The sequence below is a fragment of the Pan paniscus genome, chromosome 2, assembly GCF_029289425.2.
Source record: "Pan paniscus chromosome 2, NHGRI_mPanPan1-v2.0_pri, whole genome shotgun sequence".
Lineage (NCBI taxonomy): Eukaryota > Metazoa > Chordata > Mammalia > Primates > Hominidae > Pan > Pan paniscus.
This window is the reverse complement of record NC_085926.1, coordinates 146921077-146941187: the sequence shown is the minus strand read 5'-3', so window position 1 is coordinate 146941187 and position 20111 is coordinate 146921077. Positions and strand designations below refer to the sequence as shown.

At 35.5% G+C, this 20111-nt stretch overlaps 2 protein-coding genes across 11 annotated transcripts in view; one reads left to right on the top strand and one right to left on the bottom strand.

Moving 5' to 3' along the window:
- The window catches only part of HLTF (helicase like transcription factor), a 56847-nt gene extending 41555 nt beyond the window's left edge, over positions 1 to 15292 (top strand). For 2 of the 8 annotated variants that reach the window (XM_008951884.4, XM_055110597.2), the window contains exons 19-26: positions 2808 to 2932; positions 3431 to 3609; positions 4943 to 5068; positions 5406 to 5518; positions 5860 to 6040; positions 10084 to 10164; positions 13048 to 13219; positions 14057 to 15292. In XM_008951884.4, coding sequence (XP_008950132.1) covers positions 2808 to 2932; positions 3431 to 3609; positions 4943 to 5068; positions 5406 to 5518; positions 5860 to 6040; positions 10084 to 10164; positions 13048 to 13200 — 958 coding nt within the window. In that variant the 3' untranslated portion in view covers positions 13201 to 13219; positions 14057 to 15292. Of the gene's footprint in view, positions 1 to 2807; positions 2933 to 3418; positions 3610 to 4942; positions 5069 to 5405; positions 5519 to 5859; positions 6041 to 10083; positions 10165 to 13047 lie in introns of all 8 variants that reach the window. The other 6 variants (XM_008951882.4, XM_055110596.2, XM_003826487.5 and 3 more) reach the window with 3 other exon arrangements.
- Positions 15293 to 17753: 2461 nt separating this feature from the next.
- The window catches only part of GYG1 (glycogenin 1), a 36313-nt gene continuing 33955 nt past the window's right edge, over positions 17754 to 20111 (bottom strand). For 2 of the 3 annotated variants that reach the window (XM_034957576.3, XM_034957577.3), the window contains one exon: positions 17754 to 18626. In XM_034957576.3, coding sequence (XP_034813467.1) covers positions 18453 to 18626 — 174 coding nt within the window. In that variant the 3' untranslated portion in view covers positions 17754 to 18452. Of the gene's footprint in view, positions 18627 to 18883; positions 18935 to 20111 lie in introns of all 3 variants that reach the window. The other variant, XM_034957575.4, reaches the window with a different exon arrangement.

The window sequence follows — 20111 nt, the reverse complement described above, 5'->3', positions numbered from 1 at the left end:
GAATGGGGGTATGTAACGCATATGTCAAGGACTTTGGCTTTTACTTTTTATGACAGGAAACCTTAAAGGGTTTTGAGCCAGGAGAGGGACGTAATCTGATTTATATTTTTAAAAGATCACTCTGGCTGCTGTGCTCAGATTTAGGTTATTTGAATAGGAATAAGGTCAGAAGTAGGGAGACCAGTGGCAGTCAAAGCAAGAGATGATGGTGGTTTTTACCATAGTAGTGATAAAGGGAGTGAGAAATGATTAGATTCTATTAAACTGTGAACGTAGAACCAACAGAACTTGCTGGTTGATATGTTATGGCATGTGAAAGAGGAATCAAAGATAACTTCAAGCCTTTTTACCTGCATAAGTGGAAGGTTGGAATTGCCGTTTACCAAGACAGGTCTATGGGAAGAGCAGAGTTTTTTTAAGCTAAGATCAGAAGCTCAGTTTTGGACACATTGATCATAGGATGCCCGTGAATTTTCCAAGTAGAGATATCAAATAATTAGTTGGATAGGAGAGCCGAGTTCAAAGTCACCTATGTGTGGATGGTAATTAAAGCCATGAGATCACCAAGGGAGTGAGTAAAGTGAAAGAGATCTAACTGTGAAGATAGCAATGGCTGGTGAAATAGGAGGAAGCTTCTAATATTTAGCACATGGTAGGCACTCAAAAGAGATCTCTTAAATTGAAATGCTGAGTATCAGTAAGATATGACCATGCCAGGGAATAATTAGTGTTAGTAAAGGTTATTCTATTTGAAAAAGTTGAAAAAGATTAACTTTATTGAAACTGTTCTCAGAAAATAAGTTATTTTTAAAGTATTCTTTTTAATAGGCTATATATTTACTAACATTTATTTAGCACTCACTAGGTGTTATACATTGATCTTAGTGCTTTAAATGTATTCACAGCAATCCTATTAGGTCAGTATAATTATCCACATCTTATAAGTGAGGAAACTGAGGCACAGAGCAGTTTAGGTGACTTACACTGTTGTCACACAGCTAGTGAGTGACAGGACGGATTAACTCTGGCAGTTTGGTTTAGAGCTTGTAAGTTTAATCTTTGTATTATTTTGCCTATTCCTTGCATTCTTGAATATTCAGAAATGTTTGTTGCCATAATACTACCAGTACTAATACTAGCAACAGATTCATGTATAGCCCTTAATATAGTCCAGGCACTATTTTAAATACTTTACATGTATTAAATTAAATAACAGTAGTTGTATGAGGTAGGTACTTTTACAATGCCACTGTTAGAACTGAGGAAGCTCAAGACATAGGTTAAGCAACCTGTCCAAGGTTACATAATTAAATTGGCACAGCCAGGTTTTGAATTCATGACCAGCTAGCTCTAAAAATTTGTACTCTTAGCCGTTAGGCTATATTTCTTCTGTTGCCTTAAAATACTTAAATATCAGATGGCCTGGTTATATAATTTTTGGATCACCCATTTCCTTAAGAATCTATGTTGTCATTGTACCACTGTATTTTGTATAGAATGTTTCTGTGGGGAAGCCTGGTTTTTTTTTTTGTTTTTTTTTGTTTTTTTTCCCTCTGAAGTTCAGCAACTTCTCTGTTGACTTTCCCCTGGGACATGTGATATTATTTAAATCTTTAGATTCCAGGCTTTTCCCCCCTTCTCTTTCCTGGAAAGCTTTCTTTAAATATTGTTTTCTGTTCCATTATTTTATTTCTCTCTGTGTATGTTAGATGTCTTTTATCTGTGTTCCATAGGTATCATTTTATTTCTGATCTTTTACATTTTTTTGTTTAATTTTGATTTTCTCAATCCTGTTTCCTACATCCTTTTCTATGTTTTTATCAGTGACTAGTCTTTTTTTACATTGGCTTATATTGGTTTCAGTGTGACTTTCATTTCTCTGATGATTCACTGTTTTCTTTCACTTTCTTGAGCCATACCAGCTCATCTTTCATCTCTTCATGTTTTCTTGCCATATTTTTTCAAAGCTCTTTGTCTTTGCTTTAAGATTTTTTTTTTTGGAGGAATTGTTTTATTGAGTGGTGTTAAATTGTGACAGTATCCTTGGTCATAATTTTTATTTGCTCTGTGGCAACATTTTTCTGCTGAGTTTTCCTTCACTGCCATGTGTCCCCCTACCTTTGCTCTCTGCTGATTATTACTTATATTTGAATATCTTGAGTTCTTCTTGGACTAGCTATTTGCTAGTCCAGATGTACAAAAGGGAAAGGTCACAATCATGTCCCAGACCAGCAGGAAATAACCCAATTTACTTAAGACTCAGGGTTACATGTTGAGTTACTTTAGGTTTTATTAGTACACATAAACAGAGATCAGAAACTTTAGGGGTGCTTGGAGTGTAGAGTGCTGTGCCCATAGTCTTTTTTTGAAAATACAGTGCACCTGTATGTTTCTGTATTCAGTTTACCTTCCCTCTTTTTTTGATATAAATTTCTCCATGGAAGCTCAAGTCACCAAGCATGCACCCTGTTCCTGTTTCTGCACATGAGAGGTATTGATTTTCCCCTCAGGGCATGCCATCCATTTTAAAGAATTGTGTTTTGGCAGCTCTGTTTGAGATCTGCAGTCATCCCTCTCAGCATCTTCCTATCTGACTTACACTGCAATTGGCAGCCATTTCTCATATATTGTGCCTTATTGTTATAGATCTCTCTTGGTTTTATTAGAGTTTGCTTTTCTGCTTTTCATTCTTGTTTTGGAGTAATTTCTAGAGAAGAAAAGAAAAATGCCATTTTACTCTGCTGTTTTAGAATAGGAAGTTATTATTGTTTAGTGGACTTAATAATATTTGACATTTTAATCTCTAGGTATTTTAATGAAGGGACTGTCCTGGCACATTATGCAGATGTCCTGGGTCTTTTGCTTAGACTGCGGCAAATTTGTTGCCATACTTACCTTCTTACAAATGCAGTGTCTTCCAATGGCCCCTCAGGTAGGTAAATTTGATTGCTTCATATCATTGTATTTGTCAGAGATACTTAAATAAGAGTGATAAATTTTTTTTTATGTGGCATACATTTAGTTTATTTTGTTCTGTCAAATGGAGATTGCTTTTAGTGTGAGACTCAGCTAGGAATACATCCAATAATTTTTTTACCAATGAAATGGAATTATAATGAGGTCTTTCCAGGAATTCCGGTGATAGATACCCTTTGATGAAAGATTCATATTGGATCTGCCTTTTATTGTGTGGTGGTATGTTATTGTCATGTTATAATGTGGCTTCTCTATGAGGTATATTATGTGAGTTGGCTACTATTTTGGCTTCTGAATGTTTCTTAAATTTCAAATTTAAATTATGCTTTTTGCCTATGGCAGAAAATGATGAGAGACTTTCCCTACTGGCAAGCGAAACTTTTCCTTATAAGATAGATTAACTTGTCATATTACAAACCTTGCTCTGAAATTAATTTTTCAGCCTTTTCTCTAGGAAATGATACACCTGAAGAACTGAGAAAGAAGTTAATAAGGAAGATGAAGTTAATTCTGAGCTCAGGTTCAGATGAGGAATGTGCAATTTGCCTGGATTCTTTAACAGTTCCTGTGATAACACATTGTGCACATGTATTTTGTAAACCCTGTATTTGCCAAGTCATTCAGAATGAGCAGGTTAGTTTTTTGCTCAGTAGAGGTTCAGTGTTTGATAGAGTAGTGTACCTGTCTTTAATATAATAAAAGATAGTATATGGAGTTTTGCACTTGGATTTAATAATATACCTTTGATAGTTAATTATTCCAGTATTTTAATAGGTGATATATTTCTTCTAATGCAACACTTGCAACATAAAAAGATGTTCACAGTCAATATCTTAATTCCGCTGTTTATATCATTGCTGTTCAATAAATGGATTGATAATGTGAGACACAAAGATAATTTTCAGTTTTCTAGTAGTCATACTCTTAAGTAAAAAGAAACATTAAGCTAATTTTAATACATTTGTATTTAACCCAATATATCTAAAATATAAAAAGTATTAATGTGCTTTTTACAAAAAACTAAATATTCAGAATTTGGTGGTGGTGTATACTTACAGCACACCTCAATTTGGCTTAGCCACATTTCAAGGACGTAATTGCCCCATGTGATTATTGGCTATTGTGTTGGATAAGGTAGGTCTAGATTCTTTTGTGTGGTAGAATTTTTCTGAAGTTGACTAGTCTGTTAAGCAGTCATTCAGCTGGGGTAGAATTTTTTTAAACATTTTAAATTGATATATAACATATGTAGAAAAAATGTATAAATTCATAATTAAATAGCTCAGTCAATTATGAGGTAAACATATTCCTGTATCTGCTGCCTAGGTCCCCTTGTGGCCCCTCCCAACCATTTACCCTCTCCCTCTTCCCCAAAAGTAACCCCATTGTATTGACTTTTAAATAATTTTAGCTTCAGAATTATTTAATTGTAATGGTGTTTTATATATAGTTATTTAAGATATAATCTTATTTTATTAACAGGTTCAAATGGGTACAACAGATGTTGCTTTGGAATGAACTTGATAGGATTTAACAGATCCTAGTAGCTTTATAAGCTATTATAAGCTTTATAACCTTAATAGCTTTATAAGCCATTAAGATGGATTTTTTTTTAAAGAATAGTACTAAATAGTGTAGCTGTATTGTATTTAGGTTCAATAAATTGTTATTCATGGATTTTTTTTTTAAACTTGCTTACAATGTTATAATTTTTGGTTTCTTGCTCTTGCTTCTAGCTAGTCCAGATCATATACTTTTGCTCCCTCCTTTATCCATTCTACTTACCACATTATGTCTGGAGTTCAGCATGTTCAGATGTCTCTTAAATGGATGAAATCTATTAAAAGGTTTAATAAAATGTTAGCTATGAGAGATACAGATTTTAGCATACATTTAAAAATTTTTAGGCATATTTATATTTGTTCTTCTGTTAAGTGTTGCTCATACTTCGTTCTTTCTTATATAGCCACATGCTAAATGCCCTTTATGCAGAAATGATATACATGAAGATAATTTATTAGAATGTCCTCCAGAAGAATTAGCACGTGACAGTGAGAAAAAGTCTGATATGGAATGGACATCCAGTTCAAAGGTAAAGTACTCATGTGCAAATATTTGAGTATTTGTTTTACCTTTATATAAGGAAATATACACAGTATATCAAAATCGTAATTCTGCTTTCATTCCTGTCATTTTAGTGTTCTGTTGTTGACCACTGGCTTTTTATTTTTAGTGGTGAATTTGAGGGGAAATGGAATGGGTTCAGATTATTAGAGTGTTCTTTCAGTCTTAATTTTTTATTTTAAATGAGTAGTCTTTTGCATTTTAGGGAAATAACATTTCAGGACCTTTTCTTTATGATAAAAACTTTTAGACTAATTTTACTGATTTAAAATGGAATCTAATGGACATCTTAATATTTTTTGCAGATTAATGCGCTAATGCACGCATTGACTGACTTAAGAAAGAAGAATCCCAACATAAAAAGTTTGGTTGTTTCTCAGTTTACAACATTCCTGTCTTTAGTAGAAATACCACTTAAGTAAGTTCCACAGTGTTTTTCACTTTCAGTAAAAGGATTTTATATAATTATATTGATTTGGATAGCAAAAAAAAAATTTTGTTTTGCCAGTTTTAGTCATTTTATCTGAAAGATACTCAGAGTCACAATAGAGAATACTTCCTGGCAGCACAAGAATTTAAAGATTAAGTCCTGAATTTATCAGAAAATGACTGACTCAGTGCCTAGCATATTAATAAGTGTTCAATAAACATTTGTTAAATGAGTGAAAGAATTTATTGAAGAGATTTGTAGTTACTTAACTTTGTTTTATTTTTATAATAATAGTGTTTGTTACTTGTCTCTTTTCTTCCCCCCTTTAGAGCCTCTGGATTTGTGTTTACTCGTTTGGATGGTTCCATGGCCCAAAAGAAAAGAGTTGAATCAATTCAGTGTTTTCAAAACACTGAAGCAGGATCTCCAACTATAATGCTTCTGTCCTTAAAAGCAGGTGGAGTTGGTTTGAATCTGTCTGCAGCTTCTCGAGTGTTTTTAATGGATCCAGTAAGTAGTTTTGTAAATTTTTTCAGAATCTTAGTACTTCTTTCAAAAAAATAGGACAAAAAACTATTTGGTAAATACCTTCATAGTTATAATTAACTGTGAAAATTCTTAGGCAAACTTTAGAAATAAATAACAAAAACTTAGTAAATGTGGATTAAGAGCTTTCTCTTAAGCACTTTACTGAAATCCTCACAACATCCTTATGAGGTAGATACCATTATTTTGGCCAGGTGCTGTGGCACATGCCTGTAATCCCAGCACTTTGGGAGGCCAAGGTGAATGGATTGCCTGAGCTCAGGAGTTTGAGAGCAGCCTAGGCAACATGGCAAAACCCCATCTCTACAAAAAAAAGTACCAGAAAAGTTACTCTGGTGTAGTGGTTTGTGCTTGTAGTCCCAGCTACTTGCAGGGCTAAGTCGGAAAGATTGATTGCTTGGGCCCAGGAGGTTGAAGTTTCAGTGAGCCATGCTCCTGTCTCTGCACTCCAGCCTGGGTGACAGAGCAAGAACCCGTCTCTGAAAGGAAAAAAAGAAAAAAAATGCTCTGTTTTACTGAAGAGGCAACTGAAGCACAGAAAAGTAAATAATGTGCCCAGTATCATACAGTTAGTAATAGGCAAAACCAGAATCATAGTCCATGTAAATATTTAAGTACTATTATGCTATGCTATTCTACTTTTCTTCTATAGTAAATATTAACTGTAATGCTTTTTAGGGTAGTGGTTCATTCAGCCAGCAAATAATGAGATCCTGCTTTGCGTCAGTTGTTATAGGCACTGGGAATCTAACTATAAACAAGATAGACAAAATGATTACCATCACGATTCTAGTAGTCTTAAGCTTTAATGTGCATAAGAATTAGGTAAAATGCAATTTCCTTTGCATTTAACTTAGAGACTTAGGAGTTCTAGGATTAGACCCAGGAAGCTGCATTTTTAGCATATATCATAGGTGATTGAGGTACAGGTGGTCTAGGATCACAATTTGAGAAACAAATTATCATTAATGGAATGTTCTGAGTACGTTTTAATGCTTAATATAGTGCAGTCAGTTGTGGTTGTTGGTTGTGTAGTACAGGCATGAAGGTAGAACAGAGGCTAAAATTCACTTCGAACTTTACTCACCAAGCTGTGTGACCTGGACGTGCATTCACATAGGAGCATGTTTTTCTACGTGTACAAAGGGGCTGTTTGGCCTGAGAGGACCTTGGACTAATTCAGTTTCTAATTTGCACTGGGTACTATGTGGGCTAAAGGCAACCCTCTGCTGTTTCTGTGCATTCAGACTTAAGATTTGTGGTTGTAACTTGTTACCTGAAACTCAGAAGATTTTTAACATGTAGGAATTCTACTGAGATACATGTAGGAATACTACTGAGATATAAATTTTAGTTACTTGGGTGAGGCTACCTTGTTGATGCATATATGTTTACTCAGGCTTCCTTTTTCCTCCCTCAACTGACGGTATCATTCTCAGTAAGATTATAACTAGGGTCATCATACTTAGGCCTTCATGGGTGAATATCATGGATATGGTATGGTCTGTTGTATTTTCTTTTTTTTTTTTTGAGACAGAGTCTTGCTCTGTCGCCCATGCTGGAGTGTGGTGGCACAATCTTGGCTCACTGCAACCTCCACCTCCTGGGTTCAAGCGGTTCACTGCCTCAGCCTCCTGAATAGCTGGGATTACAGGCACCTGCCACCACGCGTGGCTAATTTTTGCATTTTTAGTAGAGACGGAGTTTTATCATGTTGGCCAGGCTGGTCTTGAACTCCTGACCTCGTGATCCACCTGCCTCAGCCTCCCAAAGTGCTGGGATTACAGGCATGAGCCACCGCGCCCAGCCGGTCTGTTGTATTTTCTTGCCTTTGTACTGTGGATGAAGTTTGAAATCTTTGTTCGCAGTATTTTATGGCTACTATAAAAAATATTTGTAACTATAGATTGTTGAATATTAATTAATCCAGTGATAATTCTAGAAGCTGATTTTTAGAACAAATCCCAAATTTTATTTTTCTTGCTTATAATCTTAGTACCAAAGAGGTTAATACCAAAATAATTAGTATTAAAAAGTTGATCAGAGACTAAACGTGTTAACAGTTTTTAAAAATTTACAGAACGTTTTAGCAGTTTTATAGTAAGTTGAGTGTTCTTCATTGAACATATCAAGCTTTCCAATGTTGTTTCTAACTTAAAAGTCAGGTCCGAGAAACATAATGATTCAATAAAAAAATAAAAATTTGCTCATGAAAGTCTTTTACCATTAAATTTTTTTTTCTTTTTTTAAGAGACAGGGTCTTCCTCTTTTGCCCAGGCTGGTCTCAAACTCCTGAGCTCAAGCAATCCTCCCTCAGCCTCTTGAGTAGCTGGGATTACAGGCATATGGCACTGTGCCCAGCTTTCTTTTACCTTTTCATTGAACATTGTATAAGTATTGGGGTAATATGGCCTGGCGCGGAGGCTCATGCCTGTAATCCCAGCACTTTGTGGGAGGCCGAGGCGGGCGGATCATGAGGTCAAGAGATTGAGACCATCTTGGCCAACATGGTGAAACCCCGTCTCTACTAAAAATACAAAAATTAGCGGGGCATGGTGGCAAGCGCCTGTAATCCCAGCTACTTGGGAGGCTGAGGCAGGAGAATCGCTTGAACCCAGGAGGTGGAGGTTGCACTGAGCTGAGATCGTGCCACTGTACTCCAGCCTGGTGACAGAGCGAGACTCCATCTCAAAAAAAAAACAAAAACAAAAAAAACCCCTCATAGTTTTAATTTAAAATTTAATGATCCTTATCCAAACAATTCATGATACTATTTAAAAACCACTTACCAGAGATCTATATCTTTTTGGTTATTCTTCCCTTTTCATTGTTGCACCATTTTATTGTTGTTGTTGTGTTTTTTGTTTTTTGTTTTTTTTTGAGATGGAGTCTCGCTCTGTCGCCCAGGCTGGAGTGCAGTGGCGCGATCTCGGCTCACTGCCAGCTCCGCCTCCTGGGTTCACGCCATTCTCCTGCCTCAGCCTCCCGAGTAGCTGGGACTACAGGCGCCTGCCACCACGCCTGGCTAATTTTTTGTATTTTTAGTAGAGATGGGGTTTCACCGTGTTAGCCAGGATGGTCTCGATCTCCTGAACTCGTGATCTGCCTGCCTCGGCCTCCCAAAGTGCTGGGATTACAGGCGTGAGCCACCGTGCCGGACCCATCATTTTATTTTTTAGCTTAAAACAGTTCTCATGATCATGTCTGTGTTAATTAGCTAATGGTACTTTTTTTAGCTCAGCTTTAAAGTCAAACTAACGTCAAATACTGATACAGAAAATAGCATCAACAAAAAAATAATTTTTAGGACTTACTGACTCTTAAAACCCCCCCCCCTTTTTTTTTTTTTGAGACGGAGTCTCGCTGTCGCCCAGGCTGGAGTGCAGTGGCGCGATCTCGGCTCACTGCAGGCTCCGCCTCCCGGGGTTCAGGCCATTCTCCTACCTCAGCCTCCTGAGTAGCTGGGACTACAGGCGCCCGCTACCTCTCCCGGCTAATTTTTTCTATTTTTAGTAGAGACGGGGTTTCACTGTGTTAGCCAGGAGAAACCCTTTTTTTATACTTTTATTTCATGAACAGAGGAAAGTGAAAGAAAACCAGAAAAGGGGGAGAAAACTAAATAGGCCCAAGAATTGTGTCTTTTCTCATATAAATTAAGTCATTTAAGAGGATGTATAACCTTTTTCTGCTGTTAAGCACACAGAGATTCTTTTAAAAATGAAAAAAAAAACCAAATTGATTAATCAACAAATACTTATTTTGGGTGCTGATACGTATGTCGGGGCCTGTATTAGGTATTAGAAGTAGTAGTAGGGGGAGGATGCCTATCATCATAGTGATTGGGAGGGTGGATTTTTCCCCAGAGTATTTGTGATGTTAGTATCTGACTTCAGGCAGAAAACTTTCAGTTAGAAAAAGATGAATGAATACTAGTGAAATGAAAGGACAAATGCAAAACACTGAAAGATCAGGGCAGTAGTAAAGTAACTCATCCATGTTCTTGTTAGGCCTGGAATCCTGCTGCTGAAGATCAGTGCTTTGACAGATGCCATAGACTTGGTCAGAAGCAAGAAGTTATCATCACAAAAGTGAGTTTTTAAACAAACTATTTTAAGACTAGGTTGATACGATTTTAACAATTAAGCAAGTAATGCATGAATATATTATTATAATGATTGAGTGTAATTATGCAGAGCAAAATATAAGTCACCTTTTTCCTCCATCAATAATTTAATATATGCTGTTTAAGGGGCCTTTCTCTGCACCTACATTTATAGTTATGTGTACATCTCCTTAAAAACATTCTTTTAAAGATAAATGGAATTATACTTTATTCTACAACATATTTGTTTCCCTTAAAACTATACATTGGAGACTACCTCATAAGTACATTTAGATGAACACTTTTTTTAAATAGTGGTAAAATACGAAATTTACCATTTTGAAGTATACAGTTTAGATGCATTAAGTACATTCATGTTGTTGTGCAACAGCCATCACAATCATCCATCTCCAGAACTTTTTCATCATCTTAAACTGAAACTGTGTATCCATTAAATAATAACTTCCCATTCCTCTCCCCCCAGCCTCTGGCAACTACCATTCTACTTTCTTTCTCTGAATTTGACTACTCTACAAAACCATATAGATATATCATAATGTATTTAACCCATTAAGTTTTTTGCTAATAAAAACAGTGCCATAATGAGCATTATTATATATAAATCTTTTCACATCGATGCAAGTAATTCTTTGGGATAAGTTAAGAAAACTAGAATTCTGGATTTAGAATTTTTATCAACTATCGAGTTGGTTTCAAAATAGGATTTATATGAAAATTGTTAATTTATGCTTCTGTGGCCAAAAAAGTGCTGTTCTAATTTGCATTTACCTAAAACCTTGAGTATATTTCACATATCTTGTTTATTAACATTTTTTCTGTGAATTATTTATATCTTCTGTCCAGTTCTCATAGTTATGGTACAAACAGTTTTATAGTATAAAGGACTCCCTGATACAGTCTGACTTGAAATCTTTTGTTTATGTATGTTGAAAATGGTTTATCCCATACTCTTCCTTGTCTTTAAACTGCATTTTTTTGGTCATGAAAAAGCTTTAAAATTTTTATGATTTAAAACATCAGCCTTTTTTATACGTTCTAGGTTTTAAGGTCTTACCTAGGACAGAAGGCTTTATTTTCACATTTTTTCAACTATTCTGTATTTACTTCTGGTTCTTTTGGAAGATTTTATTTTTTGTTTTATGATTTGTGACATGAGTCTAAGCTTATTATTTTATCAGATGAAGAACGATTTGTTCTGTCACATCATTTTTTTTCTTTGAAAATTCCAACTTTTTCCCTACTAGTATGAAATGTCACTTTCATCATAAACTAATTTATATATATTACTTGGGTCTTTTTCTAGACTATTCTGTTCCATTGATCTCTTTTCCTTTTCTTAGGGCAGTATTACTCTTATAACAACTATGGTTTCCTAAAGTAAGTTTTGATACCTGATAGGGTAAAATGTTCTGATTACCCTTTTTGAAAATTGTATTGGTGGTTATTATTATTACTCTTGAATTGAACTTTAGATTTTAGTTATAAAATCCCATTTAAGATATCTTGTTTGAGATTTATTGAATTTATTATTACTTTCGAGAACTATCTTTCTTTATAAATAACGAATATTTCCATACAGGAACATAGTATCCTTTCTCCATTTATGTAGATCTTATATGTATTTCAGTAAAATTTTATTATATAGCTTTAGTTATTGCAGTAATTGGGTCTTCTTAAACAATGTTAAATAGTAGCAGATAGTGACCATTCTTGACTTGTTTCTGTTTTGTTGTAGAATACTTTTATTGTTTCACATTAAATATGTAAGGTTGAGACATTCATTCCTAGTTAGGGTATTTTAAAATCAAGTTTTTATCAGGAATGAGATGATCACGTTTTATTTTTCTCTTTGTTAGTGTTGTGAATTATACTAAAGATTCATTCTTGAATTTCTGGGAATAGCTTTTTTTTTTTTTTTATTATACTTTAAGTTTTAGGGTACATGTGCACATTGTGCAGGTTAGTTACATATGTATACATGTGCCGTGCTGGTGCGCTACACCCACTAACTCGTCATCTAGCATTAGGTATATCTCCCAATGCTATCCCTCCCCCCTCCCCACCACAGTCCCCAGAGTATGATATTCCCCTTCCTGTGTCCATGTGATCTCATTGTTCAATTCCCACCTATGAGTGAGAATATGCGGTGTTTGGTTTTTTGTTCTTGCGATAGTTTACTGAGAATGATGGTTTCCAATTTCATCCATGTCCCTACAAAGGATATGAACTCATCATTTTTTATGGCTGCATAGTATTCCATGGTGTGAGACGTCCCTCTGTCACCCAGGCTGGAGTGCAGTGGCGCAATGTCAGCTTACTGCAAGCTCCGCCTCCCGGGTTCACACCATTCTCCTGCCTCAGCCTCCCGAGTAGCTGGGACTACAGGCGCCCACCACCATGCCCGGCTAACTTTTTCTATTTTTTAGTAGAGATGGCGTTTCACCGTGTTAGCCAGGATGGTCTCGATCTCCTGACCTCGTGATCTGCCCGCCTCGGCCTCCCAAAGTGCTGGGATTACAGGCGTGAGCCACCGTGCCCGGCCGGAATGGCCTTTTTAATACAATGCTGAAGTCATTTTGCCAGAGTTGCCTATATAGTTTGCTTTTTTTTTCTTTATTGCTTTGCTTATCTTGTGATCTGTAACTTCTATTCGTACAGCCATATTCTTTATATAAGAAAACCATATTGGGTAAGGAAAGCAAAGTTCAGTTCTATTAAATAGTTATTATAGTTTGGTGCAAAAGTAATTGCGGTTTTTGCCATTAGGCAAATCTTTCATTTAGTTTTTTTAATAAAGATTTTAAATACTATGCCTTAAAAACTACTTAACTTTTTTTTCTTTTTAAAGTTCATTGTAAAGGACTCTGTTGAAGAAAATATGCTGAAAATACAAAACAAAAAGAGAGAACTTGCAGCAGGAGCCTTTGGAACTAAAAAACCAAATGCTGACGAAATGAAACAAGCCAAAATTAATGAAATCAGAACATTAATTGATTTATAATTTGTGGGATTTTAGTAAGGTCAGTTTGATTGGATACTTAAGTTTTAGAAATGAGAAAAATACAGAGTTTTAGAAATGAGATCTGGAGAACACGTCTTCTAAAAGGGGCATATTTTATATTAGTGAAGAGGTATTACTGACACAATTTCTTCTATATATGAACCTATTTTTAATGAAACTTCAAATAGCAATAAGTTCCGTTATATACTGTGGCCTGAAATAATTTGAGAAAAAAGGTTACTTTGTTATTCAGCTTTTCATAATATCTATGCTGAGTATTTTCACATATCTTCCAAGTACTCAGCTTTTTCGTATTTCAAATAAGGTCAGACCTTTTATACTTTTGACCAAATAGTTATTTTCTATGTTGGACACTTAGTTATTTACCAAAGCCTCCGATTTGTGATGCAGTGTTTGTAGTCCTTGTAAACAATATATACAGACTATACAAGAATTAATTTTATTGGGCTTTCAAAAACCATATTTGCATTCCAGAACCAAATCTTAAATGAGACCAAAGTCCAGGTTAGCACAGGTTTTTATTTTTCCTACAGCTACATTGAGATATAGTTCACATAAATGACTTGGAGTTTTATGTTCATGAAAAAATTAGGGATTATGTTAAGAGTACTATTTTTTCCATTTTAGTTAAGTAGTAGTACACTCATTGTTTAAATGTAACTTGCTGTGTCTGAGGTATAAATATAGTCTGTGGGAGTGAGAGGCAAACCAGTCCTACCCAATTTGATTTGAATATTTTAAATTATGGAACTGCTAAATAGATATTTCTATAAATAGATAATTTTTATTTATGTAGCTTTTTTTGGAAGTAACTTTATAAATTTTTATAATTCAGAAGACTACTATATGTGAGAGGCGTGATATCTGGATGGAAGTTGGGCTGGATGATCTCCAAAGTCGTTTCAACTCTTAAAGACATCTTAATCCTGAATGTAAACAATTGTTATGTGTTTAGAATCAGAATTTGATTTTGAACTTGAGTAATTCATCCTTACAGCTATCTGTAGAATTAGTCATCTTTTTTCTTTTTCTTTTTTTACTTTTTTGTTAATAAGCAAACTTACTTGCTGCAGAATTTGGGTTGACTCCTGAGCATATTTAAAACAAAGAAGCTAGAAATTTAGCAGTCAGATTAGGTAGGTGGTTTTATTTCAAAGGGAAACTTTAATCCAAAGAAAGATTAATTACTCTAACAAGAGAAGCTTCATGTTTGATGATACAGATTTAAGAATACCTGAGACTTAAGAGTGTTGGAAGTCATTTGATAGAAAGATGAGATCGGAGACAATGTTGTGTTATAGGGCACACATTGAAGGTATATGCCAAATCTCTCACCAGCTAAGTCCTTTTCTCCCTGTGCCCTGTTTTCTTGGTCAAAGGGAACAGTGAATTAGCCAGCTAGAATCTTCCTGGTCCATTTTTGAGGCAGTAGCAGGTAAGGAAAGGGCTGATTTTCATCAAAACCAAGACCTTTCTGCAGGGATGATAGTGGAATAATAATGTGGGATTAGCCCGCTAGCATTAGGAGCAGTAGGGAAGTTACCTGGTAGATCAAGCATTACACACAAAAAATCAAGTTGATCAGAGTATGGGTTCTCCATATAGCAATACTTCAGTGAGATTAAGTATAAACAGTTTTTGGCAAAAAACAACACAGTCTACTCTTTCTGCTTACAAAGACAAAGCCTTACGAACTCACTATGAAGGTAAAGGGAGGACAGCTTGCTTCTTTGCCCAGACATTTACAAAGTTGTTTTTAAAACACACTCATAAGTAAGTTTGGCAAGTTGTTTAAAAAATGTCTCTTTGTTTTGTACAGTTCTGTTAGATGTTGTTGTTATATTTTAAAAGTTTAATTTAAAAAATTTAATTTGTCCTTCCTAAGAAGGATAAATATATAGAAAAGCCACTGGAATGAAAACTTCCTATATGCTATGCTGTTGTCTTATTATTATATAGAAAAATAACTTTAGAAAAATATTGAAGACATTGTATTACCACTTGTGATTCAAACAATTTTGTGGTTAAAACTGGATTTTAAATTTAAAAATCAATAAAAATTTCAAATGTTTATTACCTTCCTCGGTGCCATAATTTTGACTTTATCTTCAAATAAAATCCTTCATTAATTGTGACATTTCTATGCAAGTGTTACATTTTTTTGAGAGTACATGAAGATTACTGTAACAGAATAATGTCCTCATATCCTAACTTTATTTTGCTCAATTTAACTGGTTGAAATTCTTGTTCAGAAATCAAGAGTGCTTATTTAAAATGCCTTGATCTAAAAACATTGGTCCCAATTAATTTCTTCATCTGGAAGAAAAAAAGGAGTTGTGATAATACCTATATATACACAGATAGCACTCTTAATCATTGTACATTTTGTCCTTAAAATTACAGCTCTAGAATTGGAAATACAAACTAACCCTATGTAGTTTGTTACCAGTGAGTACTGATGATGATCTTCGGCAGTGTGTGCTTTGTTTTGGGGAATGGCAAAGACATTGCTGTATTTTTTTCTTGTTTTATTTATACTACTTGTCAAGGTTTATGCATTAGCATTTGGATGAGATTCATTAAAAATATAAGGGCACATTTGATGTTTGGCTCTTAACAAGAACTCAAATGTTTGTTTAACCTCAAGTTTTTAACACATTAACTTCAAAATATCTGCAAAATGTGTTATACAGCAGGACAATATGGGTATAAGGAGAATTAAGGTAAACATTTACTTTATGCATAAACCATAGCTCCATCCACCATGGAGCTAATCTCCAAAGGCATGGATTTGACCTCTGTTGTGGGCAAGTTTGTCTTACAACCAAAGGTCATACCTGCCACTGCAAGGGGTTAAGTATATATGGATCACCTCTGCAAATATAAATCTTGTAATTTGAATTACTGTTGCCTTTTTATACATTTTACTAAGTAACCCTTAGTATTCTGGACTCCCTAGAAAAGATTTTCCAATATTTGTATAGCTTTACATGGAAAAGTTAATACTTCACCTTAAGGCGTAGATCATAGAAGGAAAAGAATGTTTAGTTCAGTGATTTTCTAGCCAAATAACTTGACAGCATTATATGCTATGTCTTATGGTAAGCTTGTCATTCTTTCTGATTCCAGAAGTTAATAGCCTTCACTACTTATTTCAAATTTAAAAATTTGCTGGGTGCAGTGGCTCACGCCTGTAATCCCAGCACTTTGGGAGGCCAAGGCTGGTGGATCACGAGGTCAAGAGATTGAGACCATCCTGGCAACATGGTGAAACCCTGTCTCTACTAAAAATACAAAATTTAGCTGGGCGTGGTGTTGCGTGCCTGTAGTCCCAGCTACTCAGGAGGCTGAGGTAGGAGAATCTCTTGAATCCAGGAGGCAGAGGTTGCAGTGAGCCGAGACTGCACCACTGCACTCCAGCCTGGTGACAGAGCAAGACTCTGCCTCAAGAAAGAAAAAAAAAAAAATTTAAAACTATGTCAGTTTTTCCACCTTAGAGCTTTGTTATGCTACTGTGTAAAAAATAGAGAATGAACGGTAATAAATAGAAAAAATTAACGTTGAATGCAACTGAATGGCCACAAAAATAAGACATTTTATATCTGAAGACTCTGTTTCTGTTCATCTTAACCAGGGACTCGGAAGCCAGAAAGACCTCTGACTAGCTAAAATTTTGAGAAGTCTTTCTTTGTACCACAGCATCTGACACATGGAGGCACTTAAATAAATCTTTGGTAAATGCTTCATTGTACTTGAAGATCAATAGCGACTCATTCTTCACCAGTCCAAATAGCTAGTTTCAGAAGTCATTTATCATTTAATATTTTATAATTCTAGGTAAATCCTCAGGTTCTTATTGAGCTCCTATGGTAACAGCCTTCAAGGTGGCCCCAACCATTCTTGACTTAAGCTGTCTATATGCTTGTATATTAATTCACATCAATATGAATAAGGAGGGTGACTTTGAAGGCTAAGTCACAAAAGCTTTGCAGCTTTTGCCCAAACCTCTAAAGTTTCTTCCTGTCATGGTTAACTGTCCTGTTTTCTTCCATAGAATCATTTCTGACCACTCATTTTAGTTTTAAAAGGTCATCTTGGATCCTACCCTTCTTTAGCTTGCCATCTCTTACAACCTAGAATGATCTATAAATTTAATAAATACGCTTTTCCATTCTATCATTTTAAATAATAGATAAAATACTAGTAGGGACTGGACCCAGTATTGATTCTGACAGGAATGACTTTAAGGTTAAAATATTCTAAATAGCTAAATACCCACTTAATAGAGAGGTGCAGTGTGGATGACACTATGTAAGTTTGATCTCGGTTTGTTCTGATCTGTCAGATCCATCACCATCACAGAAAAACAATTAGATTGAAATCATAGATACCAGTTTTTAAAGCATATATCCCAATGTCAAGCTTTACACTTTTTTAAAACTATGACAAATTCCAAAAATTATGAAAAATTCCCTAATAGATTTGTTCAAGGGTGTATGGTGAAATTCCTTAATTTAATTAAACAACCAAGATACAGCAATAAGTCTTTTATTTTTTGTACAGGGTGCCACTGCAGGTTACCATCAGAGAACACACTGCTATTTTCAAATATACAGAACTGAACAAAAGCATTTTAGCATGCTGCCTTACTGTACACAGAAAACTGGTGAGCATCTTCAGACACTAAGAACAGGAAATAAAATGGGTTAATGCTATTGGTTGATATGTTTATGAATCACTCAGCAGTGTTGAGATAGCCTATCTTTACCTGAAAGGAGAATTACAATCACTCACTCTGGCAGCACTGGGCAATTCTAAAATTCAGGTCTCGTGAAAGGTACACAACCAACAAGCAAGCAAGGAACAGATGCCATGTCTGCTTCTGAAGGGAGTGACTGATTTTGAACCAGGCTCTGCAGATTTTAAGAACTGATACAGCCATCTTAATATCTTGAGTTTCCCTTACTTTATATGTTGGCAGTCAACAAAAGTGAGAATTTCTGAAACAAGCTAAATAGGATTAAAAAGCAGAACACTGTCCATATAACAGAATTGCTGCTTCACAACTTTTGCCCAGTTCTCACCTCTTATCCTAAAAAAGCCTCTCATCTGATAAGTTTTAATGAAAACCTCTAGCAACTGTAACAGACTTTTCTCAACCCAGCTCTAGATACTAAGTATCAGAAACAAGGCTTGTGAAGTGGATGTGTTCACAGAAAAATGCAGTGTTTCTACTGGAGGTAAGTGTCAAGTTTCCTCTTGATGTTGTCAAAGGAATCTGCTCCCATATAATCAGCCTGGCCCTGTTCCCATCGTTCCTTCCGTTCTTCCGAGGATACAAACGGCTGTGCCATAGCTGGGATCTCCCCAAGGGACAGATGTGATATGGCTCCTGAGACATCTTCCTAGAAAGGAAAGCATAATTGACTCTATGAGAGCTGAAAATCAAACTGTTTTAAAGAATGCAATAAATTGAAGACAGAAAAGCCAGGATGAATCATCATGCAAAGTAGCAAAAACTGAAAAGTATTACATGAAACAAACAAAAAAGACACAAAAATATAGATTATATGATTTTTTCCTAACGAAATGAAGACTTCTTGACTCAGTGAAAACATTGGGAGAACAAAGTAATTAGGGTTAATCTTTAAGTTCTGCATACCTTTCTACAGAAGCCACAAGAGAAAGCCAGTGTATAGACCAAGTCTGAAAGCTGCAAACAGTTCATTAGAAAGTGTAAGATGGATGGGCAAGGGAACACAAGTCTCAAGATAAATTCTCAATCTGTGTGGGCTCTGAAAGGTTGAGAACTTAAACAAAATGATACCCAACAGGCTACATTTCAGAAAGAATCTAACTAGAGAGCCACAACACATACTCAGTTATCACATTATAAGAAGGAAAGTTAAACTGGTTTGAGACTAGGTACCAAACTTCTCTGCTTGTTCAAGCTTTCATTTGGATTACCAAGTAGCATCTGTTCTTGTAGCTTCTGTTAATTTGCTTAGTTTTGAACAACTTTCAATTCCCATCTTCACCTTTCCTTGGTTCATAATTACATATATACGTAAGCATATAGGTATGTATTTAAATACAGTGGAACTTTAAGATGTTTGGGTATAGGACTGCATTATAGCTGAGGCAACATAAGGAAGTCCTTCCATTGGATTAGTCCTGCCTTTGCCTTGCACTTGGCAACAGTAATGATACAGAGGCATTTCCAGAGTCCTCTCTGTTCACAATATGGGGGCTGTGAATTTATACCCTAAAAGAGAGGCCCCTGAGGTCAAGCCAAGTATACTGGACATAACTTAAAATAGTTTAGCATTTAAAGTGTAACTCTCCCTTCACCTGCCATAAAAGGTACTATCTTAATTCTGGGCTGTAGATGGCTACTTTTAAGCATAGTCCATCTCAAATTTTCATAAGGATAAGTCTCTTCAGACCTGCGTTTGAGGCCCATTCTGCTGCTTGACTAGTCTATTACATAACTAAGACAAGTTATATAACTTCTTTAAGCCTCGGTTAATTTACCTATAAAAGGAGATATAATACTTAATATACTTAACAATACTTACTAATAGTACTTAATATAGTGGTTTTAAGGGTTAAATAAGAATAGCTAACTTTCATTAAGCATTTACTATGTGCCAGGTGGTTTCAAGTACTGTATGACAGGGGTCCCCAACCCCCAGGCCACGGACCAGCAGTGGTCCATGGCCTGTTAGGAACCAGGCCGCACAGCACAAGGTGAGTGGCAGGTGAGTAAGAATTACCACCTGAGCTCTGCCTCTTGTCAGATCAGAGGTGGTTAGATTCTCATAGAAGTGTGAACTCTATTGTAAACTGTGCATGCAAAGGATCTAGGTTGTGTGCTCCTTATGAAAATC